Source organism: Primulina eburnea, chromosome 8 (assembly GCF_022965805.1).
Source record: "Primulina eburnea isolate SZY01 chromosome 8, ASM2296580v1, whole genome shotgun sequence".
NCBI classification, from domain to species: Eukaryota; Viridiplantae; Streptophyta; class Magnoliopsida; order Lamiales; family Gesneriaceae; genus Primulina; species Primulina eburnea.
The window spans coordinates 34,552,692-34,577,699 of NC_133108.1; the positions used below are offsets into that span (position 1 = coordinate 34,552,692).

General features: G+C 38.4%; 1 protein-coding gene across 13 annotated transcripts; it reads right to left on the bottom strand.

Moving 5' to 3' along the window:
* Positions 1–8,609: 8,609 nt before the first annotated feature.
* On the bottom strand, positions 8,610–24,344 carry LOC140839425 (uncharacterized). Of its 13 annotated transcripts, none has more exons than XR_012119724.1 (7): positions 24,217–24,344; positions 22,880–23,033; positions 21,889–22,189; positions 21,318–21,485; positions 9,733–9,955; positions 8,990–9,075; positions 8,610–8,884 (listed from the first exon to the last, which is right to left on the bottom strand). XR_012119724.1 is itself a non-coding variant. In XM_073206115.1 (6 exons), exons 2-5 carry the CDS (start codon positions 23,026–23,028, stop codon positions 9,749–9,751), a joined length of 825 nt encoding a protein of 274 aa, XP_073062216.1. In that variant the 5' UTR covers positions 23,029–23,033; positions 24,217–24,344; the 3' UTR covers positions 8,610–8,884; positions 9,729–9,748. The 13 variants fall into 13 exon arrangements, 9 of the variants coding, with proteins under 9 accessions (XP_073062216.1, XP_073062219.1, XP_073062214.1 ...); XR_012119725.1 differs by having other exon boundaries at positions 8,990–9,035; positions 9,729–9,955; XR_012119723.1 differs by having other exon boundaries at positions 9,729–9,955.
* Between the last annotated feature and the right edge of the window lie 664 nt (positions 24,345–25,008).

Sequence of the window (25,008 nt, forward strand, 5' to 3'; positions counted from 1 at the left end):
CATGTGATTGCTTATGCGTCGAGGCAGTTGAAGCCTCATGAGGAGAACTATCCTGTTCATGATCTGGAATTAGCAGCGATCGTTTTTGCTTTGAAAATCTGGCGTCATTATCTGTATGGTGAGCGATTTGAGATTTTCACCGATCATAAGAGTTTGAAGTATCTGTTCACTCAGGCAGAGTTGAACATGCGTCAGCGTCGCTGGATGGATCTACTCAAGGATTATGATTGTGAGATCAAGTATCATCCAGGATCTGCGAATCTCACGGCTGATGCTCTTAGTCGCAAGGTGAGATTGTCTGCTCTTCAGACTTGTGCTGTATCTGGGATTATTCAGGATTTCTGTTCGATGGGATTCAATTATAAGCATCGGAAGGGATCAGAGAGTATCCGTGTGGCTACTATTTTGTCTGAACCAGTGTTGTACTCTCGGATTAGAGATGCTCAGATGTCTGATTCTAAGGTTCAGAAATTAGCTCGGTTGGCTGATGGAGATAATACTTCTGGTTTCCACTATCAGTCTCAGGGTCTTTTGTGCTTATCTGGTCGTGTTGTTGTACCGGAGGATGACACTTTGAGGGAGGAGATTTTGTCCCAGGCTCATCGTAGCAAGTTGAGTGTTCATCCGGGGAGCAACAAGATGTATAAAGATTTAAGGACTCGATTTTGGTGGAAAGGTATGAAACGCAATGTTTATCAGTATGTCTCCAAGTGCCTGGTCTGTCAGCAGGTAAAGGCAGAGTATCGACGACCTGGAGGTTTGTTGCAGAATCTTCCTATTCCGGAGTGGAAGTGGGAGCATATCACGATGGACTTCGTGACTCACTTGCCTATGTCTGTGGGGAATAGAGATGCTATCTGGGTTGTAGTAGATCGGCTTACCAAGTCTGCCCATTTTCTTCCGTATAACAGAGATTTCACTTTCGATCGGATGGCACGGTTGTACATTCAGGAGATTGTACGGTTTCATGGTGTGCCTGTGAGTATCGTTAGTGACAGAGATCCTCGATTTACGTCTAGATTTTGGGGTAGCTTTCAGCAAGCTTTGGGCACTACTTTGAGTTTGAGTACTGCGTATCACCCAGAGACTGACGGACAGTCAGAGAGGACTATTCGTACGCTTGAGGATATGTTGAGGTCTTGTGTGATGGATTTCGGGCCAGCTTGGCAGGATCATTTGCCACTGATAGAGTTTGCATACAACAACAGCTTTCATAGGAGTATTGGTATGTCTCCGTTTGAAGCGTTGTATGGTCGACGTTGTCGTACTCCTCTGTTCTGGGAGGAAGTCGGAGAACGACAGGTCGAGGGTCCAGAATTGATTCAGCAGGCCAAGGATAAAGTTCTTGTGATCAAGCAGCGGATTAAGACTGCTCAGGATCGACAAGCGAGTTATGCGAACACCAAGCGCAGGCCTCTTCATTTTGATGCAGGCGAGAAAGTGTTTCTCAAGGTATCACCTTTTCGGAGGATTCTGAGATTTGGACTCAAGGGTAAGCTATCTCCGAGATTCATTGGTCCTTTTGAGATCTTGGAATGTGTGGGAGATTTGGCCTACAGATTAGCCTTGCCACCGTATCTGTCTAGTGTTCACAATGTGTTTCATGTGTCCTTGTTGAGACGATACGTAGCGGATGAGTCCCATGTTTTGCATCCGACAGAAGTTCAGTTGAATCCGGATTTGTCTTTTGTAGAAAGACCGGTTTCGATCTTAGACCGGAAGGATAAGGTACTGCGGAATAAGACTATTCCTCTTGTCTTAGTGCAGTGGCAGCGCCGAGGTACTGAAGAAGCTACTTGGGAACTAGAGAGTCGCATGCGGTCAGAGCATCCTGAGTTGTTCTAGTTGTAGCATTTTCAGTTATGATTGTAATTTCAGTTGGGCTTTCAATTTGTAATTCATTCTTGAGATGAATGTATTGATTGTTCAGAATTGTTATTCTTCAGACTCGATTTCGCGGACGAAATCCTTTTTAGAGGGGGAGAATGTAGTATCCCGATGCCTAAATTGAGTAATTATTGGATTAATTATATTCTGCGAGTTCGGAAGGAACGAACCAGGATCGGACCGTCCGAAGAGGTTCGGATCGTCCGAAGTGGGTTCGGATGGACCGTTCGGTTCGGTGTCAGACCGAGTCTTGTCAACAGTAGACCGTGTCAGGGTTCGGATCGTCCGAAGAGGTTCGGATCGTCCGAAGACAGGTGGCTGGACACGTGGAAGACATGCAGAGTTCGGAACGTCCGAAGTGGATCGGATCGTCCGAAGTGCACAGGATCGGATCTTCCGAAGTGGATCGGATCGTCCGATCGTCGTCTATAAATAGAGGCGCGAGGCTTCACTTTTCAATTACCAATTCCGAGAGTTCCAGAGCGTTTTAGTCGTTTCTGATGGGTTTCTAGCTTTTCCCGAGGTTCGGGCACTAGCAGGGAGCTACTGGCTTTGTAGCGGAGCTGTGCTCTAGTTGGGAGCTAGCGGCATCAGTGGGCTGACTACGGACGCAGGTATGGTTCTAGGTTCCCTTGAGATTTGGAAGTATCTATTAGTCTAGTTAAGGCTTTTAGATGTGGTTTAGTGATATGGTATCACTTGGATTGTAGGCTTGATTCTAGGGCTGATTACTAGGATCTACTGGTTTGAGGTACGGAAGTACTATCCGAGATATCCTGGTTGAGTATGCTTTACTATGTGTTGCATGTTTATGTGTTGCATTATTATCTGACATATGATGCATGGTTTATTATGCGGCATTTGCATAATCATGTTGGGCCTGTTTATCTTTTGAGATAGCCTGTTCAGAGGGTGCTCAGCCCTCGGTTGTTGTGGATGGTTGGACCCCGTTGGCCGACGGTGGTCAGGATACCGGTATATCCACAGGTTTATGGTATGGGAGCCACCTCCTGGTGCGACGGCGCAGAGTGCTACATACCTTGACGTCATTTGCCTGAGCAGTTTTTCGTTATACCCAGACCCTGGTATCCAGTACATTTTGCATACATGCATGTCATAGTCTTGTATACTCATTCTTTCGGTACTGAGCGTTTTATGCTCACGTCCTCGGTTTATCTCTGTTTTGGACACCCTATTCGATGGGGCAGGTCTCAGGTTGGACGGTCCAGGAGGGAGAGGACAGGGAGCTAGCAGGGGTTGACCTGTAGTTGCTGGTATTTTATTCTTGGGATTTAGTTTGATTTGGTTGTTTTAGTATTCGTACTTACTGATTCGATCGGGCTGTATATGTTGTTTTTCCGCTGTTTATCTGTTTCAGTTTTATTAAGTTAATTGCATGCTTAAGTTCTGATTAGTAGGTGATTCTGGAACGGGTCACTACATGCCACGAGGTCTATCCAACTGCCAAATGGTCATACCACCACAATCACTCATATAGGACCCGTTGACATAAATGATACCATCACCCTCGATCATGTTCTTGTTGTTCCTGATTTCAAGCATAACCTTTTATCCATTTCCAAATTTACAAAACACCATCACTGTTGTGTCACATTTTATCCCAATTGTTGTGTGTTTCAGGCCCTCTCCAATGGGAAAATAATGGGGATTGGTAAAGAGGAGAATGGCTTATATCGTCTTGACACCTCCAGCTTTCAATTCAAGGACATAGAGCATCATCTCGGTTCTTTAAATAATTCTGTCCACTTATATCCTTCCTTGTTTTCTGCTGTAAAGAAATTTGTTTCTAATGACAATAATGACTTTCTTTGGCATAAAAGACTTGGTCATATTTCTATATCCCGAATGAAGATGCTTCCGTTTTTGTCTCATGAATTTAATTTACCTCATTGTGATATTTGTCCACAATCTAGGCACACTAGATTGCCTTTTCCTGCAAAGCGGTCTTTTGAGTCTAGCCATATATTTCAGTTACTTCACTTCGATGTATGGGGGCCATATAATACACCAACATACAATGGAGAGCGTTATTTTCTCACCATAGTAGATGATTTTTCAAGAGCCACTTGGGTTTATCTTCTCCACTCTAAGCTTGATGTGTTTCCTACCTTCAAAACCTTCTTCCTTCTAATTCAAAACCAATTCTCTGCCACTGTCAAATTTGTGCGAACAGATAATGCTACTGAATTTGTTCAGGCTGATTGCACTACTTTCCTCAATTCATTAGGTGTTATTTATCAATCCTCTTGTCCCTACACCCCACAGCAAAACGGCCTAGTGGAACGGAAGCACAGGCACATTTTGGAAGTGGCTCGTGCCTTGAAATTTCAGGCTTCCCTCCCACACAAATATTGGGGTGATTGTGTTCTCACAGCAGTGTATCTCATTAACCGTATCCCTACTCCTCTTCTTGCTAATCATTCTCCCTATGAGGCATTATTTCATCGAACACCCTCCTATTCTCATTTGCGAGTGCTTGGATGTTTATGCTATGCATCAGTGTTGCCTCGTGGGGACAAATTTACTCCTCGAGCAACTGCTTTTGTTTTCCTTGGCTATTCATCCACTCAAAAAGGTTATCGACTTCAAGATATTACTACTCATAAGTTCTTTATTTCTCGAGATGTCAAGTTTCATGAATCTATCTTTCCTTTTTCTCAATCCCCTGTTTCTCCACCCATTTTCCCTTCTTTACCAGCCTTACATCCTGATGAGATCCTACCTCCGCCTTCACATATCTCTCCTCCAACTGTTCCTTTACCACCACCTATCCGCCGATCATCCAGAGAGTCTCGTCCTCCCATTTGGACGCAAGACTTTGTATGTTCATCCTCACATTCCATACCTTCTTCTCCACATTCCATCACAAAATCCATTAACTACTCAAATATTTCTCCCTCATATCGAGTTTTTCTGTCCAAAATCTCTTCCATTAAGGAACCACAAACTTACCAAGAGGCAGTTCTTGATTCTCGATGGCAAGAAGCTATGGCCCAAGAATTAGCAGCATTGGATGCTAACCACACATGGGATCTTGTTCCGCTACCTTCTGGTAAGCTTCCAATTGGCAACAAATGGGTCTATAAAGTTAAATATCATGCTGATGGCCGTGTTGATCGCTTCAAAGCCCGACTTGTTGCTAAGGGATATACTCAACTCCTTGGCATTGATTATCATGACACGTTTTCTCCGGTAGCTAAGATCACTACTGTCCGGTGTCTGCTTAGTGTTGCTGCCAATTGTCACTGGTCCCTCTATCAAATGGACGTTACAAATGCGTTCCTCCAAGGGGATCTCGACGAGGAAATTTACATGACATTGCCTGCGGGTCTTCGAAGTCCAAGGGGGGATTCTAATAGCCTTCGAAGTGAGGGGGAGATAGTGTGCCGACTTACAAAATCTTTATATGGCCTCAAACAAGCCTCGAGGCAATGGAACATGAAATTTGCTCACCATATGAGACATGCTGGTTTTAAGCAATCGTCACATGACCACTCTCTATTTGTAAGGCAGGAACACAACTTCATAACCATTTTATTGGTTTATGTTGATGATATAGTTATAACTGGGAACCATGAGCCTTCAATTTCGAATCTAAAGGAGTATTTGCATTCGAAAATTAAGATAAAGGACTTGGGAACCTTAAAATATTTTCTGGGAATCGAAGTTGCACGGTCGAAGGATGGAATTTGTTTGAATCAAAGGAAATATGCTTTGGAGCTTATCTCGGAAGCAGGGCTTGCTGGTGCAAAAGTTTTTAACACGCCTATGGAGCAAAATCTGAAGTTAACCACAAAAGAATATGATGACAGTATTGGACAGAAGAATTCTCTTGATCCATTGCTAGATGACCCTGGTTCTTACCGTAGGTTGATTGGAAGATTGATATACCTTACTGTCACACGTCCAGATATCTGTTTTGCAGTACAATTGCTGAGCCAATTCATGCATAATCCTAAAACATCTCATATGGAAGCAGCTGCAAGAGTCTTAAGGTACTTGAAAGGTACACCAGGGCAGGGAATATTGCTTTCCTCACATAGCTCACTCTCCTTGACAGCGTTTTGTGATTCCGATTGGGGCACATGTCCCATGAGTAGAAGGTCAGTAACTGGTTATTGCATCAAGTTGGGTGAGTCTCTGATATCTTGGAAAACAAAAAAACAACCCACGGTTTCAAGGTCATCGGCAGAGGCTGAATACAGGGCAATGGCGAACACAACTTGTGAAGTGGTTTGGATTGTTGCGATTTTGAAAGACATGGGAATGGAATTGAAACTACCAGTGAAGCTATATTGTGATAACATAGCAGCGCTACATATTGCAGCCAACCCACTATATCACGAAAGAACAAAGCATATAGAAATCGATTGCCACCTTGTTCGAGAAAAGATACGGGACAAGCTAATCGAGACATCGCATATATCTACCGATCAACAACCAGCAGACTTGTTTACAAAAGCCTTGAACAAGAGTCAACATCAATATCTGCTGAGCAAGCTTGGAATAATTGATTTATTCCATGCTTGAGGGGGAGTGTTAAAACGTATTTTGCATTGTAGCAACTTTAGTTCAAAAGTAAAATAGTATAAATAGGTTAGCTGGTAGCCTTGTACAGTAAGCTTCTGAACATTTTGTGATAATAAATTTCTTCATCTTTCATGCGCGGGAAATGGGGAGCTTCGTTTCTCAATATGATAAACAGGTGATCTTTGAATCCTTGTACACCGGGAATAACAGATTCCTCCGGATACTGGATCAATGGTATCTAAGCAAGAAAATACTTGCTCTAGCTCAGAGGCAGCCGTTAACATGTCATAGGTGGTGTTCCATTTTGTAAGGTCATCGGTTGCCAAGGTCTTGTTATTGGACACTTGAAGCAGTAGTCTCAATTTGTTAAATCTTTCTTCGTGAGCTTCTGAAGTTTTTACAAACTAGAGCTTAACGGGGACGGATCACAAGCATGGGCAAGAGCCCAGCAGCATATTTATTGGCCCAAAATTTTTTGAATACTCCAAATATCAAATTAATTTATGCCCACAACTCCTTTGAATTGTCCAACTCAATTAAACATTTTTTGGCATCGGCTTATTTATTTGGCCCATAACCTAAATTCTGTTATTTATTTAGTTTTAGTTTAATATTTATTGATTTATAAATCTAATATCTCCTCAATACATTGATAGGATTGTTAGGACAATAAATCCCTATTCCTTAGGATAACATTATTTGTTTTGATTTAATCTACACTGTTGTTAAATGTGGATTGCTTGGTTTTTCTTCAAGTTGGTCATGTGAGGCTATATAATAGCCAAAAAAATCATTCTCAATAAACAAGTCATTTTATTCCAAGTTTCTGCATTTTCTCTTAAGCATTTTTGTTCATAACTTATATATGCAATATATATAAATTTATCACTTAGTTTAAGTTAATGATTATATTAAAAAAACTAAGAAAAGCAGTACTAGAGAATTATAATCTGAGATAAATTTTGCTCACAGATTAAAAATATCTAGCTACGCCCCTGAATTATATGCTTTATTCTAGTATAAAATCACTAATATTTAGCATAGAGTATGTAAATTTTGTATTCAGAGACAAATAAACAGATTTCACTAAAATTTATAAATATAGGAAGTATTTACAAAAGATTATGTTTCAAAGAATTAATTAAATTTACAGTTTATGAAGATGTGGAGAAAAATCATAAGTGGATGGTAGCGTTTGAAAACAAAAATGAAAAACTGAAAATCATAAGTGGATGATGTTTGATAAATAATTGATTCTAATACAACTTTTTATCATAATCTTTTTTGTAGAAGCAGAATCAACATTCCACTAGTTCAAGGATTTCAATTAAGTTAAGAAGCTATAGCAGAATCCGAGTTAAAAAACACACCAAATGATTTTATTAAACTCAAAAACAAATAATCTTTTCTAGAGATCGCAAACACTTCTTAATGACACTTTTTACAACGTATTTTAGACATGACTTCATAATAAAAATGAATATTTATAACCAAGAGTTTGGTGATCAGTAGATTTTAAATCCATGATGGATAAATTTGACAAGAAATCTTTTGGAATTCGCATCTTTTAACATCTCATATTTAACTCAGTTTCTATAATAACTTGGGTTGAAAATAATTTATTTTATTTCCAATATTAATTTTAAAGCAAAAACTTGTGTGAGACGGTCTCGCGGGTCGTATCTGTGAGACGGATCTCTTATTTGGGTCACCCATGCAAAAGTATTACTTTTTATGTTAAAAGTATTACTTTTTATTGTGAATATGGGTAGGGTTGACCCGTCTCACAGATTATGATCCGTGAGACGGTCTCACATAAGACCTACTCTAATTTTAAATATCAACTTTAGTATCTTGACACGTTAATTTTTCATCAATAAATTGTTTTATATAATTCAATTATGATTTATATTAAAAAAAATAATGGTTTCACCCGACCTGGAATATTAAATTTGGCATACTTATTCCAATATCAAAGCTAGATGCACGGACATATTGGGGAAAAAATTTGTATAATGCTATGAAGATTTCTTATCTTATTAGTTGATTATAGATAAATAGATTGATATAGAGAATTGCTTTAACAAATAAATTCATTTACTAATAATGTGTCTGACGTAACATATACACGTACGTCCCAACAAAATATATATACACAATTACAATAATTTAAATACAGAAATATCATAAAATTTGAATGATCACAGTAACATCACAATTAAAAAATTAATGGAATGAAGCACAAATTTTGAGCCAATAGGGAATGGTAAATGTACAAAATGAGCGGAATATGTATACAAATGAATGTCAATTACAATACAGTAAAAGTTGAAGAATATTTAGTTGTAGGCAGCTCCATTGGAAACTTTAAACCTTGAGAGTCTCCAAGTAACAGGAGAAAATCTCCATTAGAAACATGCCAGCATTCTTCGTCTTTCGTGCTATCCTGTAGGCATGTGAACTAAAGTTTGAGCAAGAAGAAGGGTGTTGGATGGTGTAATTTCCTCACATAAGTTAGACAAGAGGAAAACTAGTTACAACTACAGCTTACTTCTGGGTGGAATTATCTCCTAAATTATTCGGTAACTTGATGAATCCTGGAGGATGATGAACATGAATATTTATTTTCTGAAACAGCTGCTCGAAAATGATAATGTAAAGTTTAATATGGTAAAAGATCATAAACAAGCTCAAACATAATCAATACCAAGTCATATAGGAAATTTCAAATTAAAGGAGAGGTTGCGAATAAGAGTCTGTTCACCTGCAAGTACCAAATGTTATTGATAAATATATTGCATACAAAGTGTTCCATGATCGTGGGATAGAGTTTGAGGCAATGCCATTCCGTGAACGCTCGCTAAGTTTCTTAAAGCACATTCTAGAAAGATCATTTAGGCTAATAAATAAGACACCGAACAAGGATACTTTAGATGCTAACACCAAAATCTTACAAAAGCCTGTTTCAAAAGAAGCATTTTACTCTTTTTTATCAGTTTACCCTTTGGTTAATACTATTAGTCACGTCCATTCGTAAATACCACAGCCTCATGACTCAAATCCTTCTAGGTTTTTTACACCAACAAATTTGACAATGACCCCTACAAATGCAGCACATTGACTTTTCCCAGGAGTTTGCCCCATATATTGTTTGAAAATAAACCAGACACAAACACTAAAATGTTACCCATGATGTAATATAATTTCAATTCATTTGACGTGCAAATGATGCAACAGGAATTCCTCAGAAAAGCCCATTGTTGAAAAAAATGTCAAGAATCTTTGGCTACCTACTTGAAACCACATTCCACTATAAAGCCGAATTTGTACTCTGAAATACTCTCTCAGCTTCCAGCCTTATGCATGATAGATTTGTTCTGATCTCCCTGCAGAGCCTACCCTCCACAAGGCGTACAGGCAACCACAACTTAGGTTTCACATCAACAACATACACCAGTCTTGTTTGAAGTTCTCTAACAGAATCCGTCTTTAAATCTTCAGGATTGCATTTCACAACCTGAAGAATCCAGAGTAAGGAAGAGTGCCACATAAATCACAAAATGGAATCTGAAAGATAAAACATCAAATTTTTTAAAGACAATAATTATTAAAAAGCCACGCATCACTAACAGTTTGAACTTTTACACAAGGTGGTCATTCGATATAATGTCCAAGTCATGCCAAATAAGAGGTCATGAGTTCATGTCTTGCTACCATCCATTCATTAAAAAGACACTGAAACAAAAGTTTAACTAAAGAGTACACTGCTGATTGGGCCAGCAAAATCCCGATCCATCCTGAATCTCACTCCATTCCCGTCCCGAAAATATCCTGGCCCGCCATTTTCCCGACCGAGTTGTCGGGCTTTTTCCCATCCAGATCAACGTTGGAGAAAGATCGTAAATATAACTTCCACCCGATGGATTCTCGTCCCGACCCGATTACAATAATAATATTATTTTAATTGGATTTTTTATCACAAAAAATATGATTTAGATTAGCCAACTAGAGTTCCCCTCCCAGCTATCTCTCATCTTATCCCTTACTCCACAATCCATCTTCCTCCAATGACAATGCCCTTCTCAAAACATCTAGCAAAAGATAGGTAAGTTTGTTTTGATTATTCAAAAAGCTATATATATATATACATACATATATATATATATATATATGTTTGAGTGTGTATGTATTATGGGTCAAATAGTTTATGTTTCTTATATTTTGTGTTGCTTGTGGCCATTGTCATACCCGTCGACCACCGCCAGAGTCGCCAAACCGTGGAGTTATTACTATTCCTTGGTTCCAATGGCCGAAGTTGCTCTTGAATATCGTTTGTGTGTTTTTGTATTTGTTCGTTCAGATATTATTAACACCTCACTATTATTTGCTATTGCATTTTGAAACTCTGATTTCAGTTTAGTTTGGTTAGCTATTCTGTTAAAATATATGTGGTTAGAAGGGTAGAGTTGTGTGAAAAGTCAGAATTCGAGGTCATGGTAAAGTAAAACTAAGTCAGCCTTCAGAACTAGATATGGGCATTACGAGTTCTTAGTGATGCCATTCGGATTGAAGAATGCTCCAGCGATTTTATGGACCTCATGAACCGAGTATTTCAATCCTATCTAGATCAGTTCGTCATAGTGTTCATTGACGACATTCTCATTTACTCGAAGAGCCATGGGAGCACAATTAGCACTTGGGTACAGTTTTGCAGGTCGTATAGAGTCGCAAGTTGTTTGCAAAATTCAGTAAGTGTGAATTTTGGTTGGAGAAGGTAGCGTTTTTGGGTCATATAATATCTAGCAGTGGTATTGAGGTGGATCCAGCTAAGGTGGCAGCAGTTAAGAAATGAGTTGAATCGAAGAATGCTTTTGCGATCCGCAGTTTCCTAGGCCTAGCAGGCTACTACAGGAAATTTATTCAAGGATTTTCTTCAATAGCAGTGCCACTCACCTCATTGACGAAGAAGAATGCCAAATTCGTATGGAGTGAAGAGTGTCAGAAGAGCTTCGATACCTTGAAGCAAGCTCTTATTTCGGCGCCAGTTTTAGCCATGCCATCAGGGCAAGGCAATTTGTGTTGTACACCGATGCATCTAAGCTCGGATTAGGCGCAGTGTTGATGCAACATGGTCGGGTTATAGCTTATGATTCTAGACAGTTAAAAGTACATGAAAAGAATTATCCGACTCATGATCTAGAGTTAGCTGTCGTGGTCTTTGCGTTTAAGATTTGGAGACATTATTTGAACGGCGAGAAATGGTCCAAATTTTTTTCATCACATAAGAACTCCAAAGTTAAGCGTGCTTGACTTGGGGCAATTTTGGGATGGGTGACCCCCTGGGAAATTTCCCAGGGTACGTGTGAGTGAGGACATAAGTACGTTGGAAAGACTCGTCTTGATACAGTGAGGACAATCGTCGAATCTGGGGCGTTACAGTTGGTATCAGAGCCGACCTCTCCGAGTACGGTGTGGTTCGGGGACGAACCAAGCGAAAGCTGGTGGGCATGTGAGTCCCGGGGCCGAAGAGGGCGGGGGTGATCGCCGGTGCCATGAGGTTGTACGGACAATGAACGGCTCCTGGCAGGCTTCTAGGTGGAGGGAACAGGAATGAACCGATTTCACATCAGAAAGAGATGGATTCCGAGACTGTTCAATGTAATGGACTGTACAGTTGAAGAGGGCTTAAAAGATTTGATATGTACTACTCATGTCAAGAAGGTGCATCTTCTTTTCGGTAACTCATCACATAAGAACTCCAAAGTTAAGCGTGCTTTTGACTTGTGGCAATTTTGGGATGGGTGACCCCCTGGTAAATTTCCCAGGGTACGTGTGAGTGAAGACATAATCACGCTGGAAAGACTCGTCTTGATACAGTGAGGACAATCGTCGAATCTGGGGCGTTACAAGTTGGGTGGTTCTGTTAGAAGCTTTTTTCTGGTGCATTCAACAGAAAAAACCAAAATCTTCATGGATTAAAAATTTTTTATCGGAATATTCTCTCTCCATCCGGCAGGATCCAGAACAGTCGGGTTCCAACACTTGCTGGGTATGAGATCTAGAGAAAAAACACAATTCTTATCAGGATGGAGATTGGGTAAGAGGGTTACGGGACGGGTGCCTACTTGTAAAAGAGAATAAAAACTACTATAAATTATGTTATAATAATCTTTGGTGTACATCCCTCCAAATCAAAATCCCATGATTTTGGAAATCAAAATCAATCTATATCTATTCACAATCCTATCAAATATAAAAAGATTTGATCTAATCTAAATATTTATAGATCTTTATGAGGCTAAGCTTGGGAACAAGAAATTCAAGAGTTTGCTTTGTCAGTCCTTTGGTGAATAGCTGTGCTGGTTGTTGGGAAGGAAAGACATATTCAATATCAATTGTGCCTTCTTCTATTTTTTCTTTAATAAAAAGTCACTCTACTTCAACACGCTTAATTCGATCTTGATTAACTGGATTGTGAGCTATCATGATAGTGGACTTGTTATCACAATAGAGTCTCATAGGGTTTTCAAATCTTATCTTTAACTATCCCATTACTCTCTTAATCCAAATAAACTCACATGTTCCATGAGTAATGGCCCTGCACTGCTCCTAGCCACAATAGACTACTTCTTGCCACGCCATGTGACCAAATTCCCCCATAACATTGTACACTACTCGGATGTTGATTTCGGTCGTCAATTGAACCAGCCCAATCAAGATCTGTGAATCTTTTTAAACTATTATCATTGGTCTTAGCAAGGAATGGCCCATTTCCTAGTGTTTGCTTCAAGTCTTTCAGAATGCGGTACACAACATTAAGATGGCCTTACATGGAGAATGCATGTATTGGCTGACCAAACTTACTGCAAAAGCAATATCAGACCTTGTGCTTGAAAGGAAGATAAGTCTTCCCACAAGGTGGTGATAACTCCCCTTGTCAACCGGTCCTACTTCAAGCATCTTTTCTTTGTTACCAAGTTTAATCGGAGTCTTGCTTGGTTTGCATCCCAGCATCCCTATTTCTTCCAAGAGATCCAAAGTGTATTTTCTTTGAGAAACTGAAATTCCCTTTTTACTTCTCGCAATCTCCATCCCTAAGAAATATTTCAATGCTCCTAGGTCCTTTACTTCAAATTTTTTTGCCATCATTGATTTGATTTTTTTTATTTCCTTATTATCATCTCCAGTTATGATAGTATCATGAACATAGACTGACAATAGTGATTTTTCGGAGTTTAGAGTGTCTTACAAACAATGTATGGTATGTTTGTCCCTGTTTGTAGCCAAACCTCTCGATAGGCTTGAAAACCTGTCAAACCACGCTCGAGAAGACTGTTTTAAGCCATAAAGAGATTTGCTAAGTTCACAAACAGTTTCATCTCAGACTTCAAATCCAGGAGATTGACACATACAAACTTCTTCTTCCAACTCCCTTACGAAGTGGTAACTTCACCAAGTTCCAAGTTTTGTTTTTCTCAAGTGCGTTCATCTCTTCAAGGATAGCAGCTTTCCATTCTGGAATAATCATGGCCTCCTCAACAGTTCTGGGAATAAACATACTAGATAGGTTTGATGTAAAAGCATGAAATGAAGGTGACAGTTTTGAATACGAGAGAAATTAAGATATAGGATGTTGAGTGCTTAATCGAACACCTTTCCTAAGAGCTATTGGAATATCATAATCAAGCATAGAACAAGATGTACCTGATTCGTTTAGTGGCACCACCATCGGTTCATCCGTTTGGCAATGAGGAGAGTTCACTACCTCCTTTGCAATTTGTGGAATTTTCCTTCGAGAGTAGACTTGAAATTCTTGTTTTTTAGGCATGTGTTCTTTCTCGGTTTCCAACCTAGAAGGGTTGTTATTGTTCGAAGTAGGCTACAAAGTGCTGCCTGGATATGGAGTGACATGTAATACTCAGTAGGTAAGGGTATGCTCAAACTAATCCAGAAGCTAGATTCTTTGTCTTCTCCCCCTGAATGAAGCTGATGAGAAGTAGGGAGTGTCCTCAAAGAATGTAACATCAGAGGAGACAAAGAATTTTTTGGTTCGAGGACAAACACACTTACAACCCTTTTGAGTTGGAAAATACCAAATAAACACAGTATTGACAGCCCTAGGATCAAGTTTAGTACGTTGGTGCTCAGAAACATGGACAAAAGCTGTGCACCCAAAGGTTTTCAAGGGAAGAGTATGGGATTTGAAGAATGGATACTGCATTTGGAGAATAGACACTGGTTTTTTGAAGTTGAGAGGGTGACTTGGAAAACGATTGATGAGATATGCAGTAGTTAATATGGCCTCCGCCCAAAAATATTTTGGAACATTCATAATAAACGTAAGAGCCCGTGATACTTCTAACAAGTGCATTTTCTTTCGCTCTGAAACCCCATTTTGTGGCGTATCAACACATGAACTGGTGAATAATCACACGTTCATTTAAATATTCCCCAAGAACAGAAATAAAATATTACCTCCCATTGTTTGAGCGTAATATATGAATTTGTGTTTGAAATTGCGTTTTGATCATTTTATGAAAGGTTTTGAACATGTTGCTGGTTTCTGATTTATCGTGAAGAAGGTACACCCAAGTCACTCATGTGTGATCATCTATAGACGTGAGGAACAATCTTTTACAATTTGAGGTGGGAATTTTTTAGGGTCCTCATATATCACTGTGTATTAAGGATGATACTCACTGAAAATTTAGGGATTGGTTCCAGCAGGTGATAGCAGTCTAAATGCAGATCTCGAATTTACTCTAGGCCTGAAATCACGAAGGGAACCGTTAGAAGGGGACTGGGAGGGTGTCCCGGCGTAGCCCCTCCGACGCTCAAGTCAGAGAAGTAGCAGTCAAAAATTTGTATCCACGCGAGACTCAAAATTTCGTGCTAAAAATCGTAGAGGTTCGAGTCCTCTTCAAGGCATAATATTGAGCAGACTGGGAATATAATGAGATAGCAGCTAAGGATGCTGCTAAAAACCAATATAGAGAATGAATAGTTACACTCTCAAACCTGTTATTTATAGGAGAATATCTGGGTTCCATCATGGGCCTTCTACCTTGTTAGGGATGGGCCGGGAGTCCAAAATTCGGTTTGGGCTTGATCTTGATGGGCCCATTCGTAGGATATCAAAGGACAATGGGGTGGATGGTTCATGTAGGATTGGATGGAACAATGTGCGAGTGTGTTTAGCCAATTGACACATTTCACAACTAAATCAAAGGACAATTGACACATTTCACAAAGTCAACTAATTTTAAATATTAAAACTCTAACACATCTCACTTTCTTTATTTAATTTTTTGATTTCACTCTCAACTCTTAACTCTCAGACACCACACACAATCCGTCCGCCGTTGACCGCCGCCTACTGCCTCAAGCAGTCAGAAAAATAATTAAAAATTTAAACTTAGTTTTTTGGTAAAAATAATTATATTACTTTGTTAGCATAATAGCATTAATATGATGATGAATCTTTATTAATTGCACATTATCTAGATGATATTATATTTTGTGCTTAAACATTATTTAATTGCAAATTTTATATAAAAATAATTATATTGCATGATTATCTATAAAAAAATTACTTAAAAAAAATCAACCGCGTTTACAACCTTGCATAGACAAAAACAAGGATTTAGATAGTTGGTGGTTTACAGCAGTATATGGACCATGCACAGCAAAATAAGACACAAATTCTAGGATGAGTTGGCGGGTTTGAGAGTTCTATGTGGGGAAAGGTGGTGTTTGGGAGGGGAGTTCAATGTTGTGAGATATTTGACTGAGAAAATTAATAGCCACTCACAAACAACAAGTATGGCTTGTTTTGATATGTTGATACAGGAGTTGGAATTGTGTGACCCCCTACTACTGAATGCGAAATTTACATGGTCGAATTTGAGGGCTATACCGATTTGCAGCAGGATAGATATATTCTTGTTTTTGGGAGGGTGGGTGAAATTATTTCCATATCATAAGAAGTCTGTTCTGTCGCGCCTTACTTCGAATCATTTTCCAATTGTATTGGAAACACAGAAACTTAATTGGGGGCCTTGTCCGTTCAGATTCGAGAACATGTGGCTGCAACATAAGGGTTTTAAGGATAAATTTGATTTTTGGTGGAATAACAAACAAGTTCAAGGATGGGGAGGTTATAAATTCATGAGAAAACTAAAGTCAATTAAGGAAGAGATCAGATTATGGAACAATGAGGAGTTTGGGAAGATTGAGATGAGGGAGGCAGAAATGCGAAACAAAATTATGAGATTGGATGAAATGGAGAGTGAGGGGAGGGAGAATGCGGAAGGGGTGGCTGAAAAATTAAAAATTAAATGTGAGTTGGAAGAGTTGGTGTGCCGACGACACAGAATGTTACATCAAAAAGCAAAGATTAAATGGTTAAAAGAAGGAGATCACAACACAAAATTCTTCCACTCCTTGCTAAACCACCGAAAAACAAAGGCAATGATTAGTAAATTGGAAATGGATGATGGAGGGGTTATAGAGGATGAGGGTCAAATTGTCAAATTCATTGTTGATTATTTCCAAGAATTGTACAGTAAGAGATCGGTGAAAAGATTTGGAATCGAAGGAGTGGAATGGGCAACTATCGATGATGATATGAGAGCTGAACTAGAACAACCTTTCTCTGAAGAAGAGGTTAAGAAAGCAGTGTTTGAATGTGACAAGTGCAAAGCACCAGGGCCCGATGGTTATACTTTGGCACTTTATCAGGATTGTTGGGATATAGTCAGAGAAGAGTTAATGATGGTTTTTGCATAATTTCATGAAGGGGGATCATAAATGGTTGACCAATGAATCGTATATATGTTTGATACCAAAGAAACATGACTCGTTAAAGGTAAAACATTTCAGACCCATTAGCCTCACAACGAGCTTATACAAGATAATAGCAAAAGTGTTGGCTACAAGGATGAAAAAAGTGTTGTCACATACATTGTCAGAAACTCAAAATGCATTTATCGAGGGAAAACAGATATTGGATTGTTGTTTGATTGCAAATGAGTTGGTGGAAGAAGGGAGGAAGAAAAATAAAAAAGAGTGGTTTTGAAAATTGATTTTGAAAAAGCGTATGACAATGTTGAATGGGATTTTCTGGATTTTGTTTTACAGAAAAAGGACTTCGGGGAGAGATGGAGAGGATAGATAAGAGGATGCGTGTCCAATGTTTCGTTTTCAATAATGATTAATGCGAGACCGAGGAGGAAATTTAAAGCATATAGAGGACTTAGACAGGGAGATCCTTTATCACCATTTTTGTTCAATATGGTTGTGGATGTTTTGGGAAGATTGGTTGATAAAGCAAAAGAAGAGAATTTCATCAGAAGATACGAAGTGGGCCGAGATACGGTGGAAATATCACATATACAGTTTGCGGACGATACATTGTTCTTTGTGAAGACGGAGGAACATTTAGGCTTTTTGGTGCGAGTTTTGAAGGCGTTTTGTGATATGTCAGGATTGAGGATCAATTGGGACAAGAGTGCTTTATTGGGTTTGAATCAAGAACAAGGGGATTAGGAAGATATAGCTAAGGGGATCGGGTGCCGCAGGGAACAATGGCCAATAAGATACTTGGGAGTTCCTCTAGGGGGTAATCCTCTACAAGTGTCTTTTTGGGAGCCTATCATGATTAAGATTATTCGAAAATTGGCAACTTGGAAAAAGGCTTTCTTGTCTAAAAGGGGCAGAGTGACATTGATTGCTGCGGTATTGACTGCTCTACCTATATAATTCTTGTCTCTCTTCAAGATACCAAAAGGAGTAGCGGGGGAAATGGAGAAAGTAATGAGAAATTTTCTGTGGGATGGGAATGAGGGAGATTCACATTGTCATATGGTTAGATGGGAAAAAGTTTGTCGACCGAAAGAGAAAGGTGGATTAGGTCTTGGGAATATATGTTTGAGAAATACAGCGTTAATGGGAAAATGATGGTGGAGGTTCAACGTCGAAAGTGATACACTGTGGAAAAGAATAATAAAGAGTAATTATGGGTTACAAGATAATGGATGGGATGCGGGGTTGGCTAAGAATGTGACTTTTAGATGTCCGTGGAAGTTCATTTCTACATCATACCCGACTTATCACCGACTACTGAGATTAGTGGTTCGAGGGGGGACTAAAATCGGGTTTTGGGAGGATATTTGGTTGGGGTATCTTTGGTTCGTAATTTTCCTATCTCCTATTTTGCTTCTTTTGATTCTTCGTCAAATAATTTCTCTTGGGACTTGCATTTCCGTAGTTCTCTCCGTGAGGAGGAGATCATTCAGTTATCTTCACTTTTAGGCATTCTTGAGGGAGTTAGATTGGTTGAAGGGGTTGATGATTTTCAAAGTGGGAGGGGGATCCGTCCGAGAGATTCACAGTCAAATCTTTTTTCCACTCATTCTTCACGGATAGTAATGGTCCACAAGATTTCAAATTTTTCAATATCATTTGGAAAATACCTATTCCGTCAAAGATTCAAATTTTTTCTTGGATAGCAATCCTTGCAAAATTACCGACTTCCGAGATGATGCAAAAGAGATATCCTAATTGTTCTCTTTGTCCCAACTGGGGTGTGTTGTGTCGTAAACATGCGGAAACACAAGATCATTTGTTTATTCATTGCAAGTTCACTCATGCATTGTGGGCTAGGGCTTTGAAAGAGATAAGACTGGTTTGGGTTGTGCCGAAGACAACCCAAGATTTGTTTACTACGGATCTGGGACATATGCTTGGCAAAAGAGGAAAAATTTTCTGGAATGTAGGGATCCATGGAATTAGTTGGGCGGTTTGGTTAGAGAGAAATAGAAGAATTTTTGAAGAATCGGAAGAAATCACGGAAGAATGTTGGGGAAAAATCAAGTTCACAACAACAAACTGGATTCGAGTATATAAAAACTTTCAGGGATTGTCTACATCTGATATTTTGAGAGATTGGTCATATGTGTATTGTTAAAACTAACTAGTTCATGGCAGTGGATCACTAGTCCACTTCTTGTACTGTATAATTCTCATATTAATAATATTATTATGTTTCTTATAAAAAAAAACGCAGAAAATTTTTTGATAGAAAAAATTGTACCAAATTGTGCTATCGAACACGATCCATTAGTGGGGCTGGACTGGACTGCAAGGTGACCGAAGACTGATTCAGGAACTTGCAGATTTGTTCAAGTTGTTCCTTGATCAGAGGCACTCAAGTGGAACCACATTTCCCTGTTGCAGATTGAGTTTGATAAGCTTTGCCATCCTTCTTCTTCTTCAGCTTGGTGGTTTGCCATGAAGTTCCAACACTTATCCTGTGTGTGGCCAGGATAATGACAGTACTCACAAATGGGGAGGTTGGAAGGCTTTAGATCAAAGTGACATTTCGAAGAGGACGGGTTCTCATGCGAAATAAGGGTAGAACCTTTAGGGACATTGGGAAGCGCCGGAATTGCATTAGGAAGCATTACTTTCCAGCAAACTTCCTCTCGTCTAACTTCTACAAAAGCATCTTCTGAAGATGGGAAAGGATCCCAGGCCACCATGCACATCATCCAAAACGCGATTGAGACTCATAAGAAAATCAAAGACCCTTTCTTTCTCAAGATGTTTCCACTGTTTATCACTGGAAGTAACACATGCATGGTCTTCTTCAAAGAACAGATCAAGTTCTTGCCAGAGTTCTAGCAACTCTGAAAAATACTGAGCGACATATTTCGATCCTCGCTTCATCGCCTTCAGCTTGGACCGAATTTCAAACATCTGGGAAGCATTACTCAGATCCGAATACATACTTCGTGCCACATCCTACACGTCTTTAGTTGTCTTAAACCAGAGGTAACGACGACTTATATGGAGCTCCATTGAATTGATGCGCCATGAGAGAACTAAAGCACTCTCCACCAAGCACGATTTATACGAATGATCAATGGACTTCGAGGTGGGCAATTTGCCGGTTAAATAGCCTAAGTTGCCACGGGCACAAATTACAAATTTTACAGATTGTGCCCATTGGAGATAGTTGTGGCCATCGAGTTTGTGACTGGTAACGGACAGAGAGGAGTTGACGCTAGGAAAGAGCACGGCAGAAGAGGGATTTTTGGCTGCCGAGGATGGGCTTGAGAGCCGTCATCGGTCAATGAGCTGGAATCAGTGTCGGCCATTTTTTCTTCAGAGGAAAAACCATTCAGCTCGTGATACCATGTAAAAGAGAATAAAAACTTTTATAAATTCTGTACTAATAATTCTTGGAGTACATGCCTGTTTTATACTTTCAGAATACAAATCAAAATCCCATGATTTTGGGTATAAAAATCAATCTATATCTATTCAAAATCCTACCAAATATAAAAAAAAAAAGTTGATCTAATCTAATCTAAATATTTCTTTACTAGCCGATCCCACCCCCACAGCACAGCTGATATGTTAGGAAGAGTAGTCATTAGTCAACAATAAAATTTCCCATATATCAAAGTTTAAAGATCTAGGTAAGGTTATGTTATGACTCTCAAGTATAAAGTACGAATCTACCCTATATATCTGTAAATGCTTCACTTGTGTCACATATAAATTGCAGAAATAAGAGCAAGCATGGCATTTACAAATGATCCAAAGTACATGACAGAGATCAGAACCACCAAGTATGCTAAAAAACAAGAACCAATGGTTAACATATTACCCAAACATTTTAAGTATTTTTCGAAGTTTTAAATTATTTTACCAGTGCCATTTGTTCAGCATAGAACATTACTAATTGAACAGTCCACGTAATAGTAGTCAACTTAAATTAGTTTGGACAAACTACTGGTGGGAGAGTTTCATATATGAATAGATGAAGTTTAAAAACAAGATATAAGAACAGGGATCATCATAATGATTTCAACCTCTTCAACTGACCAACTGCCCTCAAAAAGTTGGAAGTCACCCTCAACCATCTTGAACTCAATGTCACGCTTTTGACCAAAAGGAAGAGTTTGAAGATCTTTCTCAAAACAATCAATTGTACCTTTTGCATTGAACTTCAGCCCAAGTGCCAAATCCTGCTGGCCAATCTGTTAAATGAAATCGAAGCAGCATAAGTTGATTAAAATCCAGGAAGTGAATGGGAGTCAATTGTTCGGTTTCATTTTTTGTTTTGAAAAATAGAAATTAACAACTGCCAAAGAATGTTACGGTTTGGTTTCTATTAAAAATCTTCCCATACACAAATAAGAAAGCACAAGCAGCGAGAAATATAAAAAAACTGAAAAGTACTTGAGCAATAAGCAGAACAGACCAGGGGAAAATAATTAAACTGATATCTAATGATCAACTTTCAAACGGGTCTGGAGAGTGAAAACTTTGATTAGAATCTATCTTGCTGAAAATTACAGTCATTTACTTCTAGGCCCCATTTTAATTCAGATGAATATAATTAATACCTGAATACCATAAATGGGTATGTTAATGGCAGACCTGAAATAGACGTGCAAAGTTATCTCCCTTCTCAAGTAACTGACTGACTACAAGGCCTGGAATGAAATCAGCCAATCTTTCATAATCAGTCAGCACCTCCCACAGCGTTTGGAGGTTGGCCTGCACAACTATATTCGACCTGATTCTCCGACTGTTCTTTCCTGTGGTCTCTATTTCTACCTCGATGTTATCCTCCTGATTTTCTGAGACAAGTGATGTGTCATTAGTGTTTGGTTCCCTGTCTTCATCACCATCATTATCAGCAACTGGAGTGTTTCTAGGATTACCGCCAGCAAAAGCCCTAAGTTCGAGTATACAGAATCTTGAAAATTTTAAGAAGTGATTCCTAAGAATTTTTGGCTTGACAGCAATAACAACGTAAATGCTGTTTCATATACAATTTCCAAAGCAGTTTACAAGCAAAATGTGCATACAAGTTCCCACATTCATTAGAAATTATTGATTTCTTCTTTATTTAAGGATACCATCACTTATATGCAGATAGTTTACTAGTCATCAAACGGACTTGACATACAAATAAAAGTAAAAAAGAATACTTGTGTCGTCCAGAAAAAGCGAGTTGTTATGAACACAAAAAAGAAAATAAAAAGCAACATTCTGAAGTTTTGGTCCACGTGGTCGCCAGTATTCCATGAAAAAATGGGCCACAGATGTTCAAGATTCCTTTTAGCAAATACAGCTATATGAAAAACCACTAGAAGATATGCTAAAGAATTATTCGTTATTTCTAAATACGGATGAAAAAAAAAAGATATAAAATCTATTTAGGTTGGTCATCAAACATTGTTTGCTGTGTATATAAAGTATGCACAAAATGTGTAAAATTAAAAATTTGGAAAAAAAAAAAAAGATAGAGACTTATGTTACTGCATATTAACAGATCATAAGTCAACTTCCAAGTCAAATGAAAAGAAAAAATAATTGCACGCCGCACAACCAAATGAGAGGAGCATATATGAGGAGTGAGTACCAAGTAACAATACTGGGAGGGTAAACAACGTCATGGGGCTGCAATTTCCTAGTAGTAACTAGAAAAGTGGATTTTGCAACTGATAATATGGGGATTGTATTTGTAGTAGCATAAGACAGAGTTGCAGCTGTAAAGAACAGTGAGGCCATTGCTTCTGCAAAACCGTAAAACAAATATTTAAGTAATTAATTGGATGTTTCCGTAACATTGCATTTGTCAGTAAAATATTGGCAGCAATTATAGCCAGTTCAGCATTCTTAGTTACCAACGGCACACACCACAAAAGAAATATGCACCGCAGCAAACATGCATTGCGTGCTAGAGTTAATTAAGAAACGAGCTTCATGCAACACTTTATCCCTCAGTGGTTCAATCGCAGGCTTTTAAAGTGCAGAATCAAATATGGATTTATACCTTATCATTCAGTGGAACATTTCGATTTATTAATAAATTTCGTTTAATATAAAAAGGTGCATCGTCAATAACAATAACTGGGAGGCCAGGTAAAACTTCGATCAAAACAATGCTGACGGACATCAGTGCAATTGAGAGGAATTTTTTGACATAGCTGTCCAAAAAACAAATTTTTTACAAACATTTCGCTTACAATTAATAGTTTTGAATCTCATCACCAAAAAACTTTTAGTTTGGTCCAAGTAGTGCGTCTAAAATGTCTTATAAGAAGTATATGAAGGACTAGAAAACTAATGATTCATCATCATTGTAAAATTCCAATTCTTCGATAGAATGTGGATTCTTTGGAACCACCATCAAACCATTAATTTGGTTGTTCCTTAAAGTGAAAACTATTCTCAAAATACAGCTCTGCACTTGGTTATTTATGAACCACTGACCTTAAACTGTAGACTTTGATAAGCATGTACTTATATTTAGATATGAACAAACAATGAAATTTTAATCGCTAATCTATGACATATTTAATAACTTTTCCAGGCGTCCTTTCCTTCCTTTTCTTTTCCGATTGGTGAAATCCTCTGGTTATCTTCATCTGACCATCGCACCATAAGAAAAAGCTCACCAAAACCTACATTTACTCTATATCAACACTAGCAGCAACCTTCGGTTACATTTCTAGCTCATGACTTAACGAAAACTTTTTTCTGATAATTTCATCAATTTGTTTCAACATTTGCCTCAACATTCAATTGGACATTGCAGATTTCTTATTTAATCAACTTCAATTTTAAATCCTCCCAAACAAATGTCAACATATTACCGACATAATATTCAACTTTGAATCTCAACCCAAATCACAGACATTCCATTCACAAATAAAAAAGAAAGGAAAATATTGCAAACTAGTTTCGAATTAGTACCTCCTGCAATCACTTTACTACCGCAATACTTGGACGAGGAGTCAGCCGTGGATTGCACCGGTGAAGGAAAAACACAAGTAAATTAAAAAAAAAAAAAGTAAATTTATTGAAGTTACAATGAAACGCGAGCTTCTTCCTTAAAAGTCGCATGATTCTATACATATATAATTATTCTAATTTTTTTTTTATTGTTTTGTAGATATTATAATTTCATGACCAGTGATTATTTAATTTTTCAAATAATTTTGTTTGTCTATGATTTTTTTTTTTTAATAAAATGAAGGTTTTTAGATACTTGACTTTAGATCTAAAATTTGATGATAAAATTGCTAAAATTAAATTACATAACTGCAGGTTGCTGGACTACCCAAAGGTCAGGTGGACTGTTTAGATTGTTTGACAAGCTTGTTGGATTTGCTCTTACATCATATTTCTCAAGTCATCCAATTGTTCTCAAACCCGCTAATACTTGAAGCCACCTTGCTGCTCTTCCAAGTTGAGAGTTGTGCCTGACAGCTAACAAACGACAAGTTCGCCACATAGTTATTCAGAATTTGATCGAGAATGTTATCAGATAAAGGAATCTGCAAGCCTTCCGTCTCTCTGAACATAATTTATATGCTGCTGAGAGACAAAATTAGTCGATTTTTCATAGCATTTGTTTTTGCTGGAAAAGAAGATAAAAACTGAACATAATTTATTAGCTGTTGAGAGACAAAATTAGTCGATCTTTCATAGCATTTATTGTTTTCTGGAAAAGAAGATAAAAGAGAGTAGCATTCTATGCATTTA

What these genes read in the sequence shown, in the direction of transcription:
- LOC140839425 (XM_073206115.1), bottom strand. Translation starts at nt 23,028, where the DNA reads ATGGCCTCACTGTTCTTTACAGCTGCAACTCTGTCTTATGCTACTACA. An exon ending in CCTCCCAGTATTGTTACTTG is followed by an intron (nt 22,190 to 22,879) that starts GTACTCACTCCT and finishes ACTCGAACTTAG; the next exon opens with GGCTTTTGCTGGCGGTAATC. An exon ending in ACTTTGCACGTCTATTTCAG is followed by an intron (nt 21,486 to 21,888) that starts GTCTGCCATTAA and finishes TTCATTTAACAG; the next exon opens with ATTGGCCAGCAGGATTTGGC.